We start from the raw sequence: 16,683 nt of genomic DNA on the forward strand, positions 1-16,683 counted from the left end.
CAAACCCCTGTGCAAGCATCGGCACAAACCGGGCAGCCAAGGGCTGTCTCTGGCAGAGCAGCCTGGAGGAGATGAAGGTGATGGGAGATCATCGAGAAGCGTTTCAGGGTGGGGATAGTTTAAAAAAGAAAGCTTTTTTTGCCTGGCATCTGCTTTTCTGCTTTTCTTGAAAAGCTTTTTCTTGGCTGCTATTCGTCTTTAGTTTGGCACTTACTGCCTCTTCAAATAGAGTATGCTGAAATTGATCCATAGCAGATAAAAGCTAATTACTGCAAGAATGTTTGAGTTAATGGTCTCCTCAGAGGTTGTCTATTAAATTCAACTGTATAATTCATATGCCAATATTGGAGAAAAAATGGTAGAATAAAATATTCAAATTATTATTGATCTCACCATGAATCTGTTCAAATACAAAATCTAGTTAAAAATTATAATATGTATGTAGACCAATACAATATTGATACCTTTTCAAAAAGCTATGCCTGCTAACCTACATATAGGGTACAAATTTATCAGTTAAGAGAGAGGAACATAAACAATTTAATCTGGTGTTTGTTAAACAGTCTGGTGCTCGGCCCTGGACCAATCTTAGTCTTTCCATCTTCAGGGGTGTAAGATATAAAATACATACATGCCTAAACTGTGGAAGTGCCCTCGGTAAAAAGAATAATTTCCTGGCTCAATCTTTCTTTCACACTGCTCTGTGATATGAAATGTGTGCCTTTCTGAGGCTTTTTTTCTCCTTTCCCTAAGAGTGGCTATATTTCACTGCAGGAATAATGATGTCTAGCTTTACCTTTGATGGGAAGCTATTGTGTAGAGAGGTTTGCTCATGTACCCTCACCTATGGCTTTGCTTTCAATTGTAACTCGGTGGTGTGAACAGGGACACTCTCGAGGAACAATGTGATAAAAATGCTGTACCTCACTGTACAATTATCAGGGGGAGAAAAGTCTGATTTATGACTTTCTTTTTACCTCCTTACACAGGAAACTTGGTAGGCTACTATTTTTGCGCCATGTGAGGTGACTGCAGGTTCTGAGGCTGGAAACAGAGGCAAGTTCTAAATTCACTGCTGGGATTGTTCTAAATCCTGGGAAGAGTGACATGACCTGCTGTACTCTGTGGCTCCTGCACTTTGCTGGGGCACACTGTGGGGGTTTTGGTGTGGTTTTGCTCTGGGTAATTCCCAGAATTTCAGCCATCATTCATATGGTGGTGTGTAATGTGCTCAGAAAACACAGCTTTTTTTTGACCTCCAAGATGGTTATTATGAGTATTTGTTTGTATTATTGTGATGCCTGGGGTGTAGCATTCACTGCTGAAAAAATAAGAGTTAGAAATCAAAATTTGTATTTGCAGAAACAGGAAAGAAATATGCTGGGAATTAAAAGAAGCTTACAAAAAGCTCATTATAGTCATTACTGCTGGAAAACATCTCAGAACAACAGGTGGATCCCCCAGTCAGTCAGATAAATCAGGTCATGATGTGAATGGAAATGCTGAAATTTCCCCAAGTTGCATAGATTCTTCTTCTTGCTATTCCTGTCTTTCCTTGTATGTGATGAAATTAGCTGTTTAGTAAAACCTGAAACAATTCCAGGTAAAATCACTGAGATTTTAACCTTGTCTACAAGCAGCTATTGCTTAAATAAGACACTTCAAAAAAAAAAAAAATCCAAGCCTCCAAATATATAATGCATAGAAGCGTGTAGGAAATTGTCTTATGCATGTATTTCTTACCTGATTTTTTTTTCACAAAACAATTCTACTACAGCTCACATCAGAATCTATTTGAATGAAAGAGAGCTGGCTAAAGAGAGAATGCAGTAACTCCATTTCTGTTCCTGTGACTCAGAGAAGCAGGGGCAGACAGAGGGAAAAGCCTGGACTCCAAAGGGAACCCAGAGGGAGTTGATCCCTCTCAGGACAGACCTTGGGTGAGGGGATGGCCCCATGGAAGCAGCAGCAAAGATCCAGCTGCTTCTCTGGATGCAACTTTTGGTCTGTGCCACCCCTCAGAGCCTCAACAATGGCAACACTCAAAGCTCTGTTTTGAGTGAAAACAGCCTCAGTTTTCTCCCACGGGCTCAGCGTTGTGTGTCTTTGCATAGAAGTGTTTTGTTCCCCCCACAGACACACACAGGAGCTTCACAACGCTGAGTAACAGCCATGTGGTGGGCTAAGGAACTTTCACTGGCCTTAAAGATTTTGGTGAGGCCACAGGCTGGAGGAGGCCTGTCCAACTAGGCTGTCTTTCAAAAATGTTTGACACAAGACTGCTTTCCTGACTCCTCATGGAACATGTTTCTGCAGCTCAGTGCCCCTCACTATTTTGATAAACTTTCTGCCTGTAGCTTCTCTTCAGGGCAAATCTGCACAAGGTTTGTGGTGCTGATGTTCCGTTATCCCATGCCTCCAGCAGGCATTTGTTTGCAGCCCCTTGTGATGTCTAGCATCATTAATTTCTTTAAAGTAAATTATTTTTAAACAAGCTCCTGGTGGAACTGGTGGCACTGTGATGCAAACCAGAGCTAGAGTTCTTGAAGAGACATTGTTCACTTCAGTTGTACAATATGCAGGGTAAGTGATTGCTGGCTGATTAGAAATACTTAGGAGTTTGCCTTCTCTTCCTTAGAGACCCAAAAAAGTTGCAATTTCTATACTGAATAGCCCATGAGCATGCTAGTAAACCTTTTACTAGTGCTTAAATTCTCATACAGCATTAACAGACTGTTGTTTCAAAACAGTCTTGAATTTCTGTTATGATTCTACATCAGGGAAGTACAATTCAAAAAAAGTGTATGGAAACATGTGCAACTCTGTGTGTGTGTGTATATGTATATACATTTATATATATATATGAGATTGTATGTTTAGAACTATAAATCACATTTAGGTAATTGCCTGACCAAATTTTTCTGGACTTATTGAATCTCATTTCACACCATGCCTGAGCAAGAGCCAGTTATGTGTTCTGTATTACAAAGGTAATGCCAAATCTTTAGGGTAATTGTCTGGCACCAAGTTCCTGAAAACTATTACCTGCCAACTGTGGTTTGACCAAAGTCAAGTGTTTGGAGCAAAGAAAACAGTAGGAGCTGGGATGTCAATAACTGGTTTGTGAAAAACATCCCCAAGGAAGTAATTTCAGAGAGAAACTGAAGTTCAAGCTTCCATGTTTTGACTCCTGTTGTTTATTCAGGCAGAACTGCATGCCATGGCAGGAGCTGGAACAGGACATGGCACTTCCATGGGAGGAAGGCTGGGAAGCCTCAGTGCACCCCTGGTACTGCCTGGGGTCTCTTTCCCGGTCTGGATCTGCCAGGATCCATCACCACAGGAAGGAGGTGTCAATGTTCAGAGCTTGGGGCAAGCAGAACAAAGGCATTACTGTAATTCTTGCAGGCTGAACATTTTGCAATCTCAAGGCTAGAGGATGCTAACAGGATTGATCTGGAGAACAATTAACTACAAAATCAGATTCTGTACCAAGATGGACGTGTTAAAATAACTTGACAGCCACAACTGATCACATCCCTCTACAAAGGATATAAATGATTACATTAAAGTAAGACTGAGGGTGTATTCTTTAAATCATTTTATGCTGTCAGTGCAAAGAAGACTCACCAGTAAAGGAACAACTAAAATAATTCAAAACAAGTATATTTGAAATGCAAAATCCAATTCAGTCAAAAAATATACATTAACAGAAGTAAACAAAACTGAAAATTGTCAGGAATATTAAAAAAAATCCCTTTTGCCCTCCCCCTTTAAATTAAATATGATGAAAACAACTTATAGAAAAACATTTTCTGCTAAAGACCAGACAAGCACCTAAGTGAAGTTTCAGGTACTTCTCCTGTGAGTGATGCAGTTCTTGATAGTTCAGCTAGGATTTAGTGTCTGTTAGAGGCACATAGATGATGGCTGCACAGCATAAAGAATTTTAAGTTTTACAATAAAGCTTTATGCTAAGGCAAGATAAACAATTATTTATTGAAAAATGTCACAAGTTAAGGAGGGGTGTTAGAAACCTAAACTGCTATGTATACTTTATATATGGACAGTGGTCACTTCAGCACCACTAACAGGGCACTGTTAAGACACTGCATTCCAGTGCTGCTACTTTATTACTATTTAGCAGGAGTGAAGAGACTTAAATTATTCTGCACTTTATGCAACATGCAAATCTGGAATTGGAATATAGCACCTCTTCTTTCTGTTTCACTGACTCTCTCTGCCAGCACTGCACACATGCAGCAGCAGAGTGCTGCAAATCAGGATCACAGAACACAAAGCCTGCCGTCTGGAAAATTAATGGGACATCCCTGAACATCTCTGCCCTGAAGCTTCAGCTTGCAGAGGAACAGTTAACCCAGCTTCTGTGATGTTCATCAGCACTTGCTGGATGCCTCCAGCTGCTTACAGAAGCAGCATCCTTTCACATGGCATTTACAGATCGTGAACCTTTAGTATTTATACAGACTCCATAAGTTTCTGAATTTCGAGTAATCAGTGTATTAGGAGAGCATTAGATATTTATTGGAACACCTTTTTCCTTTAGATTTCTCTCACTTGAAAGAAAAGCCTAAAGCCAACTAAGAGATTTAAACCAATTCCACAGAAACTGGCTCATCGTTGTACCATAGCCTAGGACGCCTCTCAGTCTGCTGCACTGTGCACTTACAAACTCTCCCTTTGAATGAACCTTTTTTCACCCCATTACCTCACATCAGTACTGACCTGCACTCCCCCTAAGAGACACTGTGCTGCCATCAGAACATGAGAGCCACACAAACATGGGAAATTTGGTATTCGATCTTTTCATTCCAGTACAGTTTGCACTACTTGCAGCTTTTTCAGTCTGCCTAGGTGAATGAAAGCAGCACAACAGCTCTAACAGAGGATCATTGTGGTTTGTGTATCAGTGGCCTTTGTCCCACCTTAATAAGTTTTAACTCACAATGAGGTACTTCAGAAATTGGCAAGTCCCACAGTGATACATACAGATTACAGCAGCAACTTGTGCAAGAACAGTAAACTCTATTTGACTGGTATGCTTCAACTAAGAAACCCAGCCATATATTGTAATTCGAAATTTGAATACAGAATGGAATAATTTAATGGTATATCGGGGATTAAGTCCCACAGTTTGTGGATCAGTGCGTTTACACGAGGATCTCTAGCACGGCAGAGCTGCCTCCGCAGTCAGTCCCAGCTAGTGATTCTTTCCTGCTCGGGGATCACGCTCCAGTTGGGCGAGGGCCTGTCAGTCGCCAGCCAGTCAAAGTCATCCACCAGGTTCCAGTTGTTACTGTTTCTGTCCAGCCCAGACGACTCGAAATCTCGCTCGATCCCGGGGTAGCTCCAGGAGTAGGGGGCGAAGGAGACCTCGGAGCAGGCCTCGATCACGGCGCGGCTGGTCACCTGCACGTAGACGCGGCAGTCGCGGGTGCGATGGGTGCGGAGCTGCTGGCAGGCCAGCGCCAGCAGGCAGTCGCTGCAGCCGTCCACCAGCACGGAGGTGGACACGGGCCCGCAGAGCACGGTGCAGCCGCTGCAGTCGCGCACCCGCAGCGTGTTGGGGTTGCCGCGGAGCCGCACCCGGCAGCCGCGCAGCTCCGCCAGCAGCACGTCCCGCTGCAGCAGCTCCGCGGGGCCGAGCTCCAGCTCCGCGTCCTGGGCGCCGCTGAACCCGCACAGCGGCGGCCCGCCCGACTCGCCCTCGGCGATGCCGGGGCCCGGCTCGGGCGCGGCGGGGTCCGGCGGGGCGGGCTCGGCGGGGCGCGGGGCGCTGCCCGGGGCCGCTTCTTTCTTGAGGGCGCGGAAGGCGAATTTCTTCTTGGGCTGCAGCTGCTGCCGCCGCGCCGCCAGGTCCCCCTGCAGCCGCGCCACGGTCTCCTGCCCCTGCCGCACCTCGTAGGGCGCCAGGAACCGCACGCTGCCCGTCAGCAGCTTCTGCAGCGCCTGCAGGCGGGCGGCCGCCTCCTCCAGCGTCCCCGCCGCCAGCAGCGCCTCCACAGCCTCCCGCTCCCGGGCGAAGGCGGCCAGGAAGAACTCGCTCTGCTCCTCCTTCACTACCTGCGCCTCCTTCTTCTGCCGCTGCCGCTCCACGCCCTGCTGCCGCTCCGCTTCCCGCCGCTGCAGCCGCTCCGGCAGCACCACGGCGGAGGCGGCCGAGCCCGCGGCCATCTCGGGCTGTGAGGGAGCCGCCACGGCCGCTGCCTCTCCCGGCGCCGCCATCTTGCCGCTCGCCTCCCCTGCGGTCACCAAGCGGCGCGCGGATTGGCTGCCCGCAGCCCTGGCTGCGTCGCCGCCGCCGATTGGCGGCCCGGGAGGCGCGCGGCGGGGGAGGGCGGGAGGGCCGGAGGGAGGGGTCCCCCGCGGTCTTAAAGGGGCCGCCGCCTCTCCGCGGGATGGGGTGAGTGCTGGCGGCAGGTGTCGTGCGGGGCGGGTTATCCCGCTTCCCAAATTAGCTCCCGGGATATAAATGAGCCCCCGCCCCACTCCCCCGCTGTGCCCGCGCGGAGCTGTCCGCTTCTCCCCGCTGCTGTGCTTACACCCACACCTCCCCTCCCGGGCCGCGCCCGTCGCCGCCGGCCCTGGGCACGGGAGCTCCCGCGAGCGGCGGGGCCGGGCGGGCTCGGGAAGGGGCGGCTCGGCTCGGTGCGGACTCGGGCGGGAGGCGGAGGGGCCGCAGCCCAGAGCTCCACCTGCCCTCCCGGGCGGGCTCGGGGCCGCCCCGCGCTGCCCCTTGCTCTCCGGAGGCGCCGGGCGGTCGCGGCCCCGTGCCCGGGTGGGGGCCCCCGGCTGCCTCGCACGGCCGGCGCCTTCGGGAGGCTCCGTGCTCTAGTAAACCTCCCCTGCTGCCTCCCTCTCCCCAGTGAAGTGGCCGAGGAAAAGGCTGCTGAGCCTTGCAGGTAACTGCAAAGGTGCTGCCAGGTGGATCGAGCTCTTCCTCGCTGCTCATTTGGTTTCTGGAGTGTTTTGTTCCAGAAGAGAGCTCGGTTCTTGAGGGAAAAGTGGGAGCAGTGCCAGTGGATTACTGTGCCCCTGAGGGAGGGCTGTATGAGCAATCCACTGAGGCCTATATGGAGACATGGGAAGGAAAGCTTTTATAATTAGGAGATGTGTATTAAAGTAAATTTGCAGCAGAAACCAGAAATTAAGTACGCTGTCTTAAAGTTAAAAAGTGACTATTGTTTTGCTGTATTCGAGATTTTTTTTCCTATTATTTGGATTTTAATTTGTGCAAAGAAAGTTAACACTAAGCACTCTTTTAGTAATATGGAAAAATCTAACTCCTGTGTATTTCTACAAATACCATCTCCTGCCCCTTGTCATTTTGAAGTCACTTGTAAAAAATTGACAGCACCTAAGACTGTCCAATGAAACAAAAAGGTGGTAAACCCAAGGTAGATAATCTGATTTTTCTGTCTTCTGCTTGGCAATAGCATGAGTTTTTTACCTTATGTTCCTGTTTGGAAGTATAGATTGTTATGTCCCTTAAGGTTAGCATTTAAAAGTACCTTCAGCTTCAAAGTAGCTGTTGTTTTCTGTTTCCTGAGAATGTGGTTTAATTTCTGTGATATGATATAATGTTGTTAGAATGTATGGAGTACCTGAACCTTATATGCAATAACGTCATTCCAGTTTGGATGACAGAGGAAAGGCAGTGAAATGCCTTTAATCCTTGCAAAAGACTCACGCTAAAATAGAGAATATTCTTTCCCTAACAGCGTTAGCATATAAACTGAGGGGATTGCCCGGGATCCTTATGCAACAGTAGCACTTTGGAGCAGGTTGGATGGGCAGTGGGATAGGTGAAGTGTTTGATGCACTACAGCTCTTAATGCAGCATTACGTCTGTTGCACTACTGCAGTGTTCAGAATTTTGGTTCTGAAGAATTAGATTGAGTCTTAAAAAGTAAAACCTCTTATGCTGTAGAATGGCACGGTGCTCAGACATGAAAAAGGAAGGGTTTTGAAATATTCTCACTTGATATTTTTTCCTAGCAATGTGTTTAAATTATATATTTAGTAGTATCATTAGGTATTTTTTTCCAATAAATAGTAAATCCACTCCTGTAGTTATTACAGCAATGTTCCATTAGACAGGAATATGGTGCAATTAATTTTCCATAAGAAAAAAAAAATTCTTATTTCCATGTTGTTGAAAGATGTGAAAGTTTCATTTTAGCTAGGAGGCTCTGTTTGCCTTATGCTCCCTTGAGTCTAGCTAATACAGGTGGTAACAGTGATGGAAGTGCTTATCCTGTACGTGAGGGTATTGACAGAAAAAGGTTTTTGCTGTTTTTCATATGCACAGATATTCCTGGAGTATGGCTTTGGTGTCGTTAATGCAGATGTGAGCCAGTGGATGAACTGACTGGGTAAAAGAACTTCATGTTGGAAGGATTGCAAGCAAGCCTTCGTGTGCACAGCACAGAATAAATGTGAAGTACTTTATGCTGTACTATAATTACTCCTTATTGTATCTGGGCACTTAGAATGCTAGGTATTCTGAATTGTTTTTTCTATAGGTGATTGGAGGTTTAAATTAATGAGGACCAAACACCCTTGTGAATAGGAGCGTCTGGGAGAGACTGGAAACTTTTCACCTTGCTAACGTGCACAATTGTTATTTTGGTCAAAAAGCAAAAGTATACCCAGAGACAAGAAGGTAAAATGTATGACCATAATGAAAAATTCAAAAGGGAGCTGTAAAATTCTTCCAACTGTTTCATCCTGATGTTCCAAAATTACTTTCCACACTTACAATTTGAGGTTTTGTATAATTTATATTGGCATGTGCATTTTTTTTTTTTTGTGGTCATACAAAGACTGACAATTTTCCTCCTGACTTTGCTGGCAGCAACTTCTATGTTTTGAGGCTGCTGTGTGTGCCAGACAGTAACCACCTGAATAAAATGTAAGCATTCTAGCTGAGGCTTGGAGTCACTTGGGTAAGCTGTAACAAGTAGTTTGGCTGTTTGAGGATATGAGAAAAAGTAAGGTACATAATTCTGTGTTATATTTTTTCCTATATTTTCCCTCTTGCCTGTGCTTTTGTTCCTTTCTGGTTTGAAGGCAGATAGCAGTCATTTCAGTAAGACCTTGTGCCATTGTTTGAACTGTACAGTGTCATTTATTTTATGTGAAGGTGCAGATTGCACTTGTTTACTTTGATCTAGTGCTGTGAAAGTCTGGAAACACGAGCTCCGTGTGTGCTTCCCGGTTTAAATCTGTGTCCCATGGTTATCAGTCATGAATGCTATCTGCCTGAAATATTTCCTACTGCTTTGCTATAGCTCAACAGCATTACCTCACAGCCTTTTAAGTGAGATGTATTGTGTAGTTCAGCTGAAGGTTCAAGATCCTGTCTCGTTCCATCATTATTTTAAGAAGAGTGGGGAATAAAAGGGAGATCCACAGAGGCAACTGTGTGCTCAGCCTCATAATAATGGATTCTTACACCTGAGGTTCCTGTGCTTGTAAAAGTCAGAGACCTCATAGATGTGGCGTGATCTCAAGGTGTAGATTTGCAGTCTCTCAAGCAGAGGAAGGAAGGAAGTAGAGTTATTCCTTCTCATCAGTATGTATTCCCAACACTGACAATTTTTATTCCAAAGGGTGTTATGCATGTGTGTTGCACCATCACACAAAAATGCTGTGCGTGTTTTCAAGAAAAGCAGCAGCCTCTGTGCCTCGCATGGAGCCCTTATCTGCTAGATGTGATCTGTGTCTGCTAGATTGAGTTTCTGCAGCAGAGATTAGCAGAGCAGCGTAATTACTTCTGGCTACAAAGTAGGTACTTCAGTGCCTTGTGCAACCAGCGTTTCCACTGATGGTTTTAGTAAGGGCTCTTTGAACTCCTCTGGCTCTGTGATCAGGCATTAAAGATGTAAGCCATATTATGATTCATTTAAGATACTGTAGGCTGCACATTTGTCACGGTGCAATGGGGCTTCATTAAAAGTGAATGTTGAGTTACTGTATCTCGGTTCATTTGGAAAAAATAAATTCTTTGAACATACTGATTGATTTTTTTTTTTTTAAAGCTTTTGTTTGCACTAAAGTGTTGTGCTTTATATATATCTGACCATATGGAAAGCCAGGACAATGTAAAATACATGTGTTTTTAAATCACTCATTGAGTGTTAAAGCTAAAACTATGAGACTTACTTGGTGCAACTTAATTGCTGTGAGTAATGCCCAAGCTTTGAATGTAATCCTTGGGAATGCTTAAGATACTAATTATATTCCAACCAGTCAAGGTGCACTTGTTTTGAAACTAGTCTGAGCTGGTCCCTTCTGAGAACATGGTGTTTCCAGTGCCAAAGGTGGAGAAACAGATTTCCACAAAAATGAGTTATCCTTCAAAACCAGGGACAGGCTTCAAGGCATAGCACTTTATGACAAAAGGTACTTTCAGATTAACAAAGCAAGGCCCAAATATGCTAAACACAAGACCTCAAGAGCAGGAAATGACTTAGGTTTGGTTCAGGTCTAGCTGCTGACTGCTATATAGAATCCTAACTTGCTAATTGACTGTAGGTAAATTCTGGAGACTGGGTATGTAAGCTACAGTTACTGTTTAATGGACTCTCCCTTTAAGGCAATTATTCTATTAGTTATGGAGTTTCTGAGAGTTTTTTTCATTGCCTTGCTTTACATTTCAGATACTTTTACAATTATTTTTTTAAATGGATTTCAGAAAACTGTGGTTGTTGGACTGGCCAGTTCAATGGACCACCTAGGTTCAATAGCATATCAAAGTTTTCTATTTTAGAATTGTGAATCTTACTTGCAAACATATTCCATTTATCTTTCTGAGTGATTTAAATAGAATTAACTCCAAGTCATATCCAAGTTTTCCTATTAGCTCTCCTGCAGTATATTCCCTAGTGGATAAAACTATACTTGTATTCTTTTTGCCATTTATTCATCTTAGGAAAAAGTCTGTCAGCTATAATTTTGAATGAGGGCTTCCTCCTCCTATTATTAGCATTTGTTCTCCAGTCTAAATCTGAGAATAAATTCCATTCATACTGATACCCATTCTAGTCATAATATAAAGACTTATTTTACAGCAATCTTCATTCATATCCAAATCTTACCCAGTTGATTTTATAGCAGGAACTCAGAAATGTCCAAGTAAAGCTATTCTGTTTCAAAAGTTCTGACTTAGGTGGTGCTTTATTCATAATGTCCCTTCTGTTTGTCCATTTTGTCTTGTCCTTATACAAGTGTAGCTTAGCAGGTCTGTGTTTCTTTCAAGAACACAAACAGCTTTGGTATAATTTACTATTCCACTGTCTTTCTGTATCCCTATATCACCTATATCCCTATATGGTATAATTTACTATTCCACTGTGTATCTGTATCCCTATTTCATATTTTAGGCCTCCTTTTTTGCTTAAATTCCTCCCATTTTTGTTTGGTTTTATTTTTTTTTAAACAACATCCACAACACCTCAGTTGTATTAGGAATGCTTCTCTTGTTAGTTTCATTGCCAGGTTGCTGTTTTTAATTAGTACTATGTTTAAAAAAAAACCCAAACCAACACCCAAATCCTTGTGTCCAACTATTCATTAATATGCTCATCTGTATTTTTGTATCCTTACTTAGCTGATTTTTTTCCATTAATTTGTGCTAGCCAAATCAACTATGAATATGATAGAAGGTTGTCCCAATTTCTGCCATCATTTTTAGTTTAAATTCTTCCATCAGTTTTGGCAGTGTTAGTTGGGCAAGATTACTTCTCCATTTTTTCTGTAATAAAGCTCTGTCTCCAGAGGTGAAGGTATTTTTATGTTTTTCTGATACATTTCAGTGGCTGAATATCTTAAGATTATTCTAACCTGGAAGTGAGAGCTATTACTCTTTCAAAATTAATTCTTCTTTTTAGGGTACTTTAGGCTGAAGAATATGAGACTATATTTAAATAACCAAAGAATGATATAGTAATTCTTGATCTGTTCCAGTAATAATTTTGAATTGCAATTTGTTTAAATGGAACCTCCAGTCACCATGTTTTCTTTGGCTTTACTTAATTGTCTGCTGTGTGTCAGATCCCCATCTCAGAGAAGCACAGTTCTCCAAAATCTGCTTTTTAGATTCATCATAGACCAGCCCTGTTGGCCTTCACACAATCTCCAGTCACAGAAACCTGTCTGTCTTCTGGTATTGGTGGAAATCTCCTGTTCTGAGATTCACTCTTCATTACCCCCTCTTACTGCCCATGTCCTTACCAGTCATCCCTTAAGATACCTTTGGTTAAGTAGTCCTGCCTTTGGTGTGATGAGTGATACTGGAGTCATGCAGCTTTACAAATTACATTGTGCAATTATGACCCAGGTTTTTAAGTACTGTTTTGGATAAGGAAAGCATGGTATCAAGCTGAACATTGTAATGTTTAGGTAACTTTTATAGGTGAGTCATCAAAATAGTGGTGGTAATTGTTCAGAATTTGGTGGATATTGAACTGAATTTTTCGTGTGGTATGTTACGTTTATGTTCCAAGTTAAAGTCCTTGTCTGCTTTCATGCCGCTGTATTTGGGTGCTCTACTTTTCAAGTGACCTCTACCTCTCTATTGCCTGTGCCCTTTAATGATGACTTATTTGTTTCTGTGCCTTCAAGCTTAGCTATTTTTTAAAATTTAAATAATTAATTAAGCCATGTGTAGATAAGTAAAAGGTGTGACTGGTGATGAGCTGACATAAGAAACACATTAATGAATGGAAAGAAAAAGCATGGGAGGAAGAAGTGTCATCAATAGAGCTGAAGGATTCAGTCTGAGGAAGCAGGGCTGCAGTGAAGCAAATGGCATTCTTTTCCTTGCAATATATCTCTGAAAGGATGCAGTGATTTGAGGTTACAACCATCTATTAATGCAAAAACCTTGGGATGGCTGTGGAATTAATTCCTTTAATGCACTAGTTTAGTCCTTACATTCTTCCTTATGAATCTACTGCTGCCTTGCCTTCTTTTGGGGTACTAATTTATGATTGAACAAGAATTGGAGTGCATGTGATGGAGACCTGAAGAAATGGGCTGAATACCAGCAAACTGACTTGATGTGGGAGAAACCTGAAGACAGAAAGAATAAGGGTGTTTTGTACCCCCTTATTTTCTCCCTCTCAATATCTAAGCACAGTTTTCAGTTCTTCACAGTCTGTCATTTCAGGGCAATGTATTGGAGCGCTCCAAATGTCATTTGGTGTCTTTGCACACCTATGAGAGTGGTATTTGTTAAACAGCACGGTCACAGTTTGACAGCTGGTGTCAAAATACAGCCAAGTAGTTTGTTGTGTGATGAGTGCACGTGACGTTCCCAGTCGCTGTTTTTACACCAACGTCTCTCAGTCTTCCAAAGATTTATCTTCTTCCTTCTGACACTGGTCTTTACTTTCTTGTGCTTATTTCCCCTTGCTCCTTATAAAGCTGCTACAGGAAAGAAAATGTATTAATGTGATGGTGGAAGCTAAAGAAGGGCAGCAACTGATTGTGCATTGTACATAGGACTCTGGTTGAAGATGACAGCTCTGAGCAGGTGACCTTGAGGTAGAAGAATGTTGACATACAAAGGTCTTTTGTATTCAGGCAGTAAGGCAGTGAGAAGAGGGGCAACCTCTCGGGGCAGTGACACCCAGTTCTGAAACACCACGTGGTGCTCTTAAAACAGCATGAGTACCTGCCAGAAAAAAGCAGTAGTTCTTTACAAACATGGTCTGAGAAATTTTGTAGTACACCTGGAAGTGGTAACATTACAGCTGATGGCTGCATTCAGACCTCTTGGTATTGAAGGTAACATTAAGTGTGTACTTCAGTATGACCTATGAAGTTACATCCAACCCTAGATTTTTCACATTTCTACCTGTGAACAAATATAGCAAACGTGTGTAGATACGGAGAAATCTAGTTACTGCAGGGTGCTTCATTGTATAGATGATGTTAGTTCTCCTTCCCTTTTCATACTGTACCTGCTTAGTAATGCTGTTGTCAATGCTGCCTTGGAACATCTTTCAGGGAAAGTAAGTTATGGTACCATCATGGAAAACTTATGTAGGATTCCTTGTGTTTCTTATGGTGACAGAATCCATTCAAAATCACTTGCCTTCCTTTCTGCAGTTCCTTCTTTGTATCATATTGCCTGCTTCCTATTTGTGGTTTCTGTAGGATTGGGAGAGTAATAATAATAACATACTGATCAGATGCTCGGCCTTGTAACCTCTGAAGTTAAGTTCCTTCCTGTTAACCAAATGAGAATGCTGGTGGTGTTCCTCCATACAAGTTCTCACTTGGGCAATATTCTCTAAAGCCAGTGAAGCTGAGCAGGTTTGAATTCAGGGCAGTTTGGCCTTGAAGCATTTACTGAAGTTAGGAACCTTGAAATGTTGGCCTTTTGGATTTTCTAATGCTGGTGCCAGGAGTACAGGCTTACAGCTCCTGCAGAGCTCTGTGGCACGTGGTGTTTGAGTCCGTGCTGTGGCTGTTGGGGTCCTTGGTGCAGTCATGAAAAGTGCAGTTGATAATCTGGCTGATGGCCAAGGCACAGCCACGTGCAGGTTCTGTCTGGGCTGCACAAAGGATCTGCTGCACTCGGCTTCTGTGCTTGGGCCGGACCCTTCCACTTTGGGAGCGATCTGAAACCTCACCTCACTTTTCTACTGGGGGTGTGCATGGAAACAAGGTTTGTAGGCGAGTCTTGGCTTTGGCAAAAGATTGGAATTGGCTGATTAATTAAAAAAATAATCAGATTGTAATTGGAAAACAATGCTGAGGTGCTGAGATTTTTTTTTTAAGATAAGCAATCTGGCCAAGTTCTTTGAGAAGGTTCACTTAGTACACTGCCCTTAACCATTTTGACATAGTTACTCAAAAAACCTAAAGCATTGTGAGAGGGTTTTTTTGAGCTGTGTGAAGCTAATAAAGAACGATATGCTACTAAATAAAGTCTTCAAATCCTTGTCTCTAAGGAGTTTTAACAAAGTTACTTAGGAATAAAATAGTAAAGTCCTTGGGAATTACCATAACTAGCAGGAAAAGGGTCTTAAAGAGATTTTTTGTTGTTGTTTTTAAAAGCATTACCATACATATATCAGCATGCTAAAAATCTACTTTCAATCAAAATGTTTTTTTTTTTAATAAACCAGGCTTCTCTGAATTATCTACAAAATGAATTAATTTTTTAGAATTAAATTGTTTCCAATCAATGAATGAAGTGAATGGTGGAAACTGGAATAGTTTTCTATAACAAAAAAGCTTTGAACAAAGTGATTAATGCTTTTAGCTGAAGTAAACTGTAGAATAGCATTAATGAACTCTCAATGCTATAACCTTTGACTTCAAATTAACAATTTTAGGTTACCCAAAACTTTTTAAAGTAGTTGAAGTTCTTGAATTTTGTTTCCAGCAAGGCTGATAACATATCTAAAAATACTTAAAATAGTATAGCTTGCCGGGGGATCAAACCTTGTATTTTTCAAGGTGACCTTGCATTTATTTTTCCGGGGAGCCCCCTGCACTTGCATTTATTTTTCTGGGGACCCCCTCCCACCCACCAAGCTTAAAGTGATTTACAGCTTTAATATGAAGGAAAACGGCCAAATTGTTAACATTAACGTTAATAGGATAAAAACTTTGTTTTACTTCCCTGTAACCCCAAACAAACCCCAACTTTTAAGCTAAAGCCAGCAGCCTAGGCTAGGTCTCCAGACCGAGGGGTTTCTGAAAAACACAACCCCCCCAAAAAAAGGAGCCGAAGTTTTTAAAGGGTCTGGCTTTAAACGCGGAGCGAGGATCGCGCCGGGGCTGGGGACTCATCATGCCAGGGCGGCGGTGCGTGTGCCCGGGCGCCGGTCTGCGGCGTTGTGTCCCGGCGGAGCTGCGCGGCCGTGCCGTGCCGTGCCGGGCCCGGCGGCGCGGTGCCGGTGGCGGCGGCGGTGCGGGCGCGGAGCGGAGCCGAGCGGAGCCGCGCTCTCCTCCCGCTCGCTTTCTCTTTCCCCCTCTCTCGCTCGCTCCCTCTCCCGCTCGCTCTCCCCCCTCCCTCCCTCGCTCTCTCGCTCTCCCTCTCTCTCTCCTACACTGCCAGCCCCTGATGTGATGGCGAAGAAACCCCGTTGACAAGGCACTGCTTTTTCATGACGGTGAGTTTCCCTTTGAGTGTATTATAATTTTGTGATAAAAATTTCAAGGAAAAAAAAAACACACAACCTCCTTCCTCCCTTCCTTCGGGGAGGGAAAAGAGAGGGGGGAAATCTATCTCCAGACAGACAGAAAAGAAAGAGGAGCAAATTAACAACCAGGAGTTGCCAAAACCAGGATATTAGGTTTCAGCCCAGAGAGCTATTGGCTCTGGGGCTATGTATATAAATATATATCTAGAGAGAGAGCGAGCGAGAGGGGAGACGAGGAGGAAGAAGAGGAATATTTTGTGGGTGGCTGTTGTTTGGGCAGATGTGGATTCACATGGAAATGAACTATATATATTAATTTTTTTTTTTCCGCGAGGATGGTGGTGGTGGCTGCTGAGGGCACTTAAAAAAAAAAGTTGTTTCTTAAAATAAAGGCGCGGGGGGGGGGGTGAAGGGAGAGATAAGGTTTCAGGTCCAGGCTGATAGCTGCAGAGAGGGGAGAGGTTTGGGGTGGGTTTTTTTTTTTTTTTTTTCTTGC

General features: G+C 43.5%; 2 protein-coding genes across 5 annotated transcripts in view; one reads left to right on the plus strand and one right to left on the minus strand.

Moving 5' to 3' along the window:
- Window positions 1-3,645: 3,645 nt before the first annotated feature.
- TBCC (tubulin folding cofactor C) lies at window positions 3,646-6,303 on the minus strand. The gene has a single exon (XM_005483066.4). The coding sequence runs from the start codon at window positions 6,244-6,246 to the stop codon at window positions 5,212-5,214; it is 1,035 nt and encodes a 344-aa protein (XP_005483123.2). The 5' UTR covers window positions 6,247-6,303; the 3' UTR covers window positions 3,646-5,211.
- A 56-nt stretch (window positions 6,304-6,359) lies between these two features.
- BICRAL (BICRA like chromatin remodeling complex associated protein) overlaps window positions 6,360-16,683 on the plus strand; it is a 44,797-nt gene continuing 34,473 nt past the window's right edge. Inside the window, exon 1 of one of the 4 annotated variants that reach the window (XM_014264411.3) lies at window positions 6,360-6,424. The gene's annotated coding sequence lies outside the window, so the exon portion shown is untranslated. Of the gene's footprint in view, window positions 6,425-15,462; window positions 16,158-16,683 lie in introns of those variants that run through there. The other 3 variants (XM_074537155.1, XM_014264409.3, XM_005483067.4) reach the window with 3 other exon arrangements.

This window comes from Zonotrichia albicollis, chromosome 3 (assembly GCF_047830755.1).
Source record: "Zonotrichia albicollis isolate bZonAlb1 chromosome 3, bZonAlb1.hap1, whole genome shotgun sequence".
NCBI lineage: Eukaryota > Metazoa > Chordata > Aves > Passeriformes > Passerellidae > Zonotrichia > Zonotrichia albicollis.

Bases quoted from the DNA above. Each gene is read 5' to 3' on its own strand.
- TBCC (XM_005483066.4), bottom strand. From the start codon at position 6,246: ATGGCGGCGCCGGGAGAGGCAGCGGCCGTGGCGGCTCCCTCACAGCCC.